The sequence below is a fragment of the Elaeis guineensis genome, chromosome 8, assembly GCF_000442705.2.
Source record: "Elaeis guineensis isolate ETL-2024a chromosome 8, EG11, whole genome shotgun sequence".
NCBI classification, from domain to species: domain Eukaryota; kingdom Viridiplantae; phylum Streptophyta; class Magnoliopsida; order Arecales; family Arecaceae; genus Elaeis; species Elaeis guineensis.
The window spans coordinates 15,290,286-15,298,513 of record NC_026000.2 but is presented as its reverse complement, the minus strand read 5'-3'; the positions used below and the strand labels follow the sequence as shown (position 1 = coordinate 15,298,513).

Here is an 8,228-nt window from a genome sequence, read left to right as displayed (position 1 = left end):
GAGATTTTCCTCCTGTCCCTAACAGGGCTGTGGGGGCACATTAGGGCGTTGTAAGGCCTCTCCCCCCATTCGGTCTAAAAGAACCGGACCTTTGACTTTGCTCATGTTAGGGTGAGATTTTCCTCCTGTCCCTAACAAGGCTGTGGGGGCACATTAGGGCGTTGTGAGGCCTCTCCCCCCATCCGGTCTAAAAGAACCGGGCCTTTGACCTTGCTCACATCAGGACGAGGTTCTCCTCCTGTTCCTGACATGGCTGTGTTCTTGGAGGGATCATATCCAGTCATAATACATCCACGCTAGGTGGGAGGAGCATGTTAGCTAAAAAGAAAAGTAGATTCAAAGCGAAATAGTAAGCGATACATTTACAGTATTTTCGCTCCTCCTTGAGGCCCTCCGGTGATGGAGTCGATGGTCCCGATGGACGGCCGGTCCCCGGGCTGCTCCTCCCTTTTCTGCGGTTCAGGCGGCGGGAGGGCTCTTGGCCGGTCTCTTCTATCCTCAGGCCTGCAGCGGATGAATCTGTCGAGTCGACGTCGCCGAATGAGCTCCTCGATCTCGTCTTGGAGCTGGATGCATTCCTCCGTGTCGTGGCCGTGGTCGCGGTGGTAGAGGCAGAACTTGTTGGGGTTGCGCTTCTCGGGGTGCGTGCGCATCCTCTCCGGCCTAGGGAGCTGCTCCCTAACCTCCATCAGTACCTGGGCCTTCGAGGCGTTGAGGGGGGCGTAGTTGCGGAATTTTCCTGGCGGGGAACCCCGCCGAAACCTGTTGTCCGGGCTTCTCTGCCTGCGTGCCCGGGGGGGAGTATGGGCGCGCTTATGTCCAGGAGGGGATCAGGAGCGAGGCTGGGCTTCCTTTGGCCTCTTCTCAACTGCGGGCTTACCAGAATCTCCCGCCTGACGCTCCCTCACAGTCTCTTCGTCCTTCATTTTGAAGGCCTCTTCCGCTCGGGCGTATCCTTCAGCCCGAGCCAGCAGATCAGCAAAATTCCTGGGGTACTTCTTCTCCAGGGAGTACAAGAGATCATTCTTCTGAAGGCCACCTTTCAGGACGGCCATGGCAACTGACTGATCCAAGTTCCGGACCTCCAACGCCGCGATGTTGAAGCGGTTGACGTAGGCCCGTATGGACTCCCCTTCCCTCTGCTTGATGTTGATGAGGGACTCCGAACCTTTCCGGGGACGTCGGCTGCTGACAAAATGGGCCACGAATTGGTGGCTCATTTGATCGAAGAAGAATATGGTACCCGGCTTCAGAGCCGAGTACCAGTTTCTTGCTGCTCCCTTTAAAGTAGGCGGGAAAGCCCGGCACAAGATGGCGTCAGGAGCACCGTGAAGCAGCATCATCGTTCGAAAGACCTCCAGATGATCAACCGGATCCGACGTCCCGTCGTAGCTTTCGAACTGGGGAAGCTTGAAATTCGGCGGGATCGGTTCCTGCATAATCATTTGGGAGAAGGGAGGGTCAGTGCAAATATCCTCACCATAAGCGGGAGGCACGTGGCGGAGTTCTTCGATCCGTCGGTTCATCTCCTGGAGCCTCCAGTCCAGGAAGTCCTCTCGACTTCGAGTCTCGAGGGTCCTTTGGCAGAACGGGGGCAGGGATCTTCCAGGGGTGGAGTCGTGGTCCGATTGAGGGCTCTCTACCCTCGGATTCGCCTTCTCGGGAAGGATGGGGCGGCTGGCCCAGGTGGCCCGCCCCACCGTCGGGTTCTGGCATTCCGGAGATGCCCCCTCCAGATGCGCCGACGCCTGCGGTGGCTGCTGCTGTATTGCTTGTACGGCTTCGACGAGGCCTTTGACCTGCTGCGCCAGCAAGTCAAACTACTCCGCACCGACCACCGTCGCCGGAGGGGGAGGAGGAGGAGGCTGAGAAACGGGAGGGGAGGCCGGAGCCTGAGATCTGGCCGCGGAGGCCGTGGACCGCCGGGTGGACGCCCTGCGCGGAGGCATCGGGTGTCGATCTTGCGGGGGGGGATTAGGAGTGGATGACGGAGAAACGGTCGGAGGCAGCTCCGTTGAACACTCCTTTAAGAACAAGGGTGCTGCGAAGACACAGACCCTTCCTCTAGCGCCATTCCTGTTGGTGCAAAAATCCACTTGCGCCGGAGAAGCTGGAGTCGGGGAAGCCGCGGACGCCGCCGGGACCTGCAAGGGAAGTCTAAACCGGAGGTGGGGTTGCTCCGGCAAGACCCTCCGACGCTCAAGTCAGTTCTCTGCCTCAACAAGAATGGAGTGCTCGAACGGAGAATTTAGCAGAGTTTTGAGATAAAAAAAATGAGCTTAAAGAGTAACGTATCTGGGTCTCCCTTTTATAGGCGGAGGAGGCAACGGATTGATGGCGATGTTTGTAACCGCCTGGTAGTGGGCCGCCCATAGTCAGGGGAATTGATTGCGAAAGATGGTGGAGCAGACACGTGGCCATCACCGCGGCCCGCCACGTGGAATCTGTTATGAGGGGTGGAGCAGCGTCCGTTGTCGTGACTTGCCAGCGGATAGGAGAATCGCATGGTATCCGTCGCAGGAGGTGGAGCAGGTTCGTGGCCATTATTGTGGCCTGCCAGGGGATAGTGGAGCTGTGCGGAATCCGCCACAGGAAGTGGAGCAGGGTGACGATGGTTACTGCGGCCTGTCAGGGAATGATGGAACTGCGCGGAGTCCGCCACAGGAAGTGGAGCAGGGTCGTGGTCGTTTTGGTGGCCTGTCAGGGGGCGTGGATCTGTCGATTGAAGCTCGGCAGCGGCCGGAGCCCGGTTTCTGTTAAGGTCCGGGAGAGGTCCTCCTGGCGGTTGGGGTCGTGGGTGGAGCCCTACTCCCGGGGGAGTCCGGGCGGAACCCTCTCGGAGCCGAAGTTGCGGGCGGAACCCGGCTCTCGTAGGAGTCCGGGCGGAGTCTGCTTGCGGCTGTAGTCGTTGGCATCGGAGATGAAGCTCGGCTCCCTTAAGAGCACGGGCGAAGTCCTCCTGCAATTTAAAATTAAAGGCGAAGTCCGGCTCTCGTAGGAGTCCGGATGGAGCTTACCAGCAGTTGATACTGAGAGCGGAGCCCGGCTCCCGTAGGAATCCGGGTGGAGCTGCGCTGCTGTCGGCGGTGGAGCCCGGCTCCCGTAGGAGTCGGGGCGGAGCTGCGTCGCTGTCGGCGGTGGAGCCCGGCTCCCGTAGGAGTCCGGACGGAGCTGCGCTTGCTGTCGGTGGTGGAGCCCGGCTCCCGTAGGAGTCCGGGCGGAGCTGCGCTGCAATCAAAGTTAAAGGTGAAGTCCGGCTCCCGTAGGGGTCCGGACGAAGCTTACCAGCAGCTGATATTGAGGTCGGAGCCCGGCTCCCGTAGGAGTCCGGGCGGAGCTGTGCTGCTATCGATGGCGGAGCCCGGCTCTCGTAGGAGTCCGGACGGATCTACGCTGATGTCGGCGGTGGAGCCCAGCTCCCGTAGGAGCTCGGGCGGAGCTGTGCTGATGTCGGCGGTGGAGCCCGGCTCCCGTAGGAGTCCGGGCGGGTCTACGCTGATGTCGGCGGTGGAGCGCAGCTCCCGTAGGAGCTCGGGCGGAGCTGTGCTGATGTCGGCGGTGGAGCCCGGCTCCCGTAGGAGTCCGGGCGGATCTACGCTGATGTCGGCGGTGGAGCCCAGCTTCCGTAGGAGCCCGGGCGGAGCTGTGCTGATGTCGGCGGTGGAGCCCGGCTCCCGTAGGAGTCCGGGCGAGGCTGTGCTGCTCGAAGTTGGCGGTGGAGCCCGGCTTCCGTAGGAGTCCGGGCGGAGCTGTGCCGCTCGAAGTTGATTCCGTCGAGGTGTGGGTATTTTATACCCAACAAAACTTATTTAACTCGCTTAAAACCTATTTAATTTGATTTTGATCTATTTAATTGGATCTTTTTAACATGTTTAACTCATTTAATCTATTTATCCTAATCTGATTTGTTTAATAAATAGGTTAAGTAGATTGGATCTACTTAAGATCTGAATTTTTAATTTATCTAATAAATAAATCAGATTTGAATCAATAATTTTATGATCCAAACCATATCCGATCCGATTTGATCCAATAACTACCTCTAATTAAAATTGGTTAGACTATATCACACCGCTATTTACTTTACGGAGTTTTAAATGTGATAGACAACTAGCGTTGTTGTGCAATGATTTTTGGTATTTTCAAGGTAGATTCAATCTAAATAGGTCTTTTACACAAAAAAAACAAAAAATCTACTATAGATCACGAAGAATCCAAATTCTAGGTACTAACTTGGAGAAATTACAAATAAATCACCCATCATCAAATCCGTATCCACAGATGAAAAACGTGCTATTGAACAGGACAACGCATGTGAGTAGTTCCTGAATAGGATCCAAACTTATCATAAACGAGACGGGGTCCTCCACCGTTGTACCGTCCGCCGAAGCTACGGTGATTGCACGGGTTCAAATTAAATAAACGGGAGGGCGCGTGTCAAATCACGGTCGTGGCCGTATGGGATCTCGTCAGCTGGACTAAATGGAACGCGCCACACCGTAAAGTCCGCCGCTCTCTCGAACGCTCGTGCGCGTCTCCGGGTTTTGAGAGTGCGTGGCACTTGGTAATTGGTTGGAAGGAAATGTCCGGTGTTGGGGAAGGTAAGGGAACAAACGGGGCGGCGTGCGGGAGACTCATCTGCCAGCTGGACCGGCAAGAAGACGCGCCGCCCGGGCGACACGTTGGAAGTGCTGACGGCCCCGCCACGGCAGCGTCGGACGGCGACAAACTCAGTCTCCGGACGTGCGCGAGACCCCCCGTGATTGATAGGAAAGAATCGCTAGTGGCGGTCAAGATTGGGCGGCTGAGTGATCAAGGGTAGTTCGGAGCTCCCTAATTTACGGAATCGCCCTTACCTTTAATAAAGACAGTAGAGTGGATTTCTCGGGCTGGTGTGGGGTACCGATGTGACATTAACTGGTCTCGTGGGTGGGCTTTCTCGCAATCCGGTCCTGCGTGCTAGAAAGGCGACCCGGCGATCTCCGTTTCTCGATGACGACTTGCACCAGAAAGACATTCCCCTTTTTTCCTTTGGCTTTTTTTTTTTTTTTTTTTTGGTAGGGAATGGCAAGTTTGCAAGCTACCTAACATGGAGCTTCACAATAAGATCAAGTTAGCATAGAACCATGAGCAAAAAAAATATCATCATCTATTTGATTCACACACAATATCTAAACAAATCAACCAGAATTGTTATGTTCTTGCTCTTCCTTGTTGTATAGAAGCTATAATGTAAGTGATAAAAATTTGTAGCATTAATCAATTTGAAGAATGTCATATGTTTGTGTTTGAAAATAGAAATGAGATATTACGTGATAAGTGGTGGGCCATTCCACAGGAGTAATCTTTTGTCATAACTTTATAGTCATGAATTTTCTTGAAAATAATATATGGAATCTAAAGCCACATCATTTATGAAGTTATTTAAATTATTTAAAAATGATCGTCTAAGAAGTTTGTGAATGTAAAGTGCTGCTAAGATGAAAATAAAATTTTGGTCATGTATACATTCCGATCCTCTCACTCAAAAGAAACCAAAAGGAATCAGAATTACATCTTTTCGGATAGCTTTGGAGAAAGTACGGCAATGCTCTCAAGTATAACTCTTTTCCAATATCTATCCTTCTCTAGAAAGTCAAAAAAAAAAAAAGAAGAAAAATGTTCCACCTTAAAGTTGGTAAGCATATCCTTTTTATAAAAAGCAAGAGTATATATGCTATGATAGAGTATCTCAACTTTCAGCAACGATAGAGCAGGGAGCTCTTTCTTTGTTTCTTTTGTGGTGACCAATGAGTTTGCTAGATAAGAAGCAACATAAAATCCCACAACTACAAAATAATATTTTAAATATTTTTTTTAAAAAAAAAATCAGATATTGCAGTCAATCATCTCAACTTATTCTAAATGAGAAAACTAATTTTTATTTATATAAATAAAAAAGATTAGCTATATACAATTTTTTTCTTACGAAGAAGAAGTTGTGTTTATGCCAATATTAAAATTAAAAAAAAAAAAAGGGGAAGAAGAAGAAGAAGAGAGAGAGAAAGAGAGCAGAAAAGGAGAAAGAAGAAGTGGTGCGACATTCCCACCATCCACTCTCCCCAGAGATTACCGTCTCTAATGCATTCCATCACCTTGCTAACGTAGGCCCAGAGACCGCATAACCAGCAGTTTGCGTCCGGGCCCACCATTGTCGGCGGCCCACTCGATATTTTTCCACTGAAATGGTATCAATACACAAATATCTCACGGAAAATTTAGCCACCAGGATACCAACATGATGTCGCTAAATTACTCCAAACCAGGGGCGATTTCGTAAAATAGGCGCCCAATTAGGGGCAGTTTAGGGAACGGTCCGCGTTCCAACGGGGTTCCTCCTCGGGCCATGACCTTCGCCGCCCTCTCCCACCCCACCCCTTGATAAACCCCCTCCACCCCCTCCTCTCCCCTCCACGGCCCCCCCAAATCCCCTCGGTCCTCGCCTTCGCAAATCCTCCCCTACCAAAACCCCGACCCTAACCCCAGCGGGCAATCGAAGAGGAGAAATGGCCCAGAGAGAGAAGGAGCTCCAGGTCCCGGAGACCCTCACCCTCTGCGTCAACAACTGCGGCTTCTACGGCAACCCCGCCACCAACAACATGTGCCAAGCCTGCTTCCAGGCTGCCGGATTCACCTCCCCCTCGCCCCCGTCCCGCTCCGGCCACGAGAAGCCCAGCTCCACCCCGACCCGGTCGCCAGATCCGGCGGTGGAAGCAGGGAGGGGAGGTGCTGAATCGCCGGCGGCCAAGACTGATGCCGCCACCGCGGCCGCTGCCGTGGGGGTGGCGTCTGCGAGGCGGGTGAACCGGTGCGCGGGTTGCCGGAAGAGGGTGGGGCTGACGGGGTTTCGGTGCCGGTGCGGGAATCTGTTCTGCGTGGAGCACCGGTACTCGGACCGCCACGACTGCAGCTTCGACTACAAGGCCGCCGGCCGGGAAGCCATCGCCCGGGAGAACCCCGTCGTCCGGGCCGCCAAGATCGTTAAGATTTGAGGTGTTGATGCGGGGAAGAGAAGTCCCCCTTTTGTTATACCTTTTTCTCTGGTGGTCAGATCGATTTGGTAAATGGTGTCAACGGGAAATCTCCGATATCGGAGAGACGAAGCTTGTTTTTTTTTTTTTTTTTTTATTTTATATATACAGTTAAAAAGAAAAAAAAAAAACTCATCTCGATCCTGTGTTAAATTCTCGAATTTCTACTTCAGTTTTTTCTCCTTGTTTAATATTAATATCTACGCTTTTCCATCGTGGAAGTAAATAAATCAGCACGATGTGCACGAATCACGAGGTGGGGCATGAGGGTTCGTGGCGATCAAGTCGACCTCAAGATCGCGATGCGGTGGGCCACGCAACGCGTTACGCGTTTACGGAGTGAGGCCGTCGTGAGAGGGCCTTGGAACGGACCGTCCGCCATCATTGGACGGTGGTCCTTCGCAGTTGTTTCTTGACCGCGTCAGTGAAACCGCGCGCTTCCTCTACCTTGCGGGCCGTGGACTTCGTTCTGGAGTTCAAACTGGGCCGAGCGTGCAGCCCGAAACACCTTAAAAGTCCACTCGCCAGTTATTGTAGAACACGAGTAATATTTTGTGCACCTAATGATTTTTTTTATTTTTGATGATGAAAATATTTTTTTTCTACATAACAAAGAAAGAATAGTATTATTACTTCCTAATACACTTTGTATAAATATATATAACGTACTGAACTATATATATGACTTTTTGTATATTTATGATATCTTGAATAATATATATTACTTTCTGATACTTTGTATAGCTTTCTGTGAGTATATATATGATATCCTAAATAATATATATTATTTTCTAACGCTTTATATAATTTTCTTTGAATATATATAACATTTCGAACAATATATATGACTTTCTGTGAATATATATAATATATTGAATAATATATATGACTTCCTAACACTTTATATGATATTAGAAAGTCATATATATTATTCGAGACGTCATATATATTCATAGGAAGTCACATATATTATTCGAGATGTCATATATATTCACAGAAAGTCATATAAGATATTAGAAAGCCATATATGTTGTTCTAGAAGTCATATATATTCACAAGAAGTCATATATATTGTTCGGGATATTATATATACTCACAGGAAGTCATATAAAATATTAAGAAGTCATATATACTTATAGGAAGTCATATATATTGTTT

The 8,228-nt window shown here is 50.6% G+C and overlaps 1 protein-coding gene across 1 annotated transcript; it reads left to right on the top strand.

Moving 5' to 3' along the window:
• Positions 1–6,433: 6,433 nt before the first annotated feature.
• On the top strand, positions 6,434–7,242 carry LOC105050242 (zinc finger A20 and AN1 domain-containing stress-associated protein 1). The gene has a single exon (XM_019852169.2). The coding sequence runs from the start codon at positions 6,546–6,548 to the stop codon at positions 7,029–7,031; it is 486 nt and encodes a 161-aa protein (XP_019707728.1). The 5' UTR covers positions 6,434–6,545; the 3' UTR covers positions 7,032–7,242.
• Positions 7,243–8,228: the final 986 nt, after the last annotated feature.

What these genes read in the sequence shown, in the direction of transcription:
- LOC105050242 (XM_019852169.2), top strand. Translation starts at nt 6,546, where the DNA reads ATGGCCCAGAGAGAGAAGGAGCTCCAGGTCCCGGAGACCCTCACCCTC.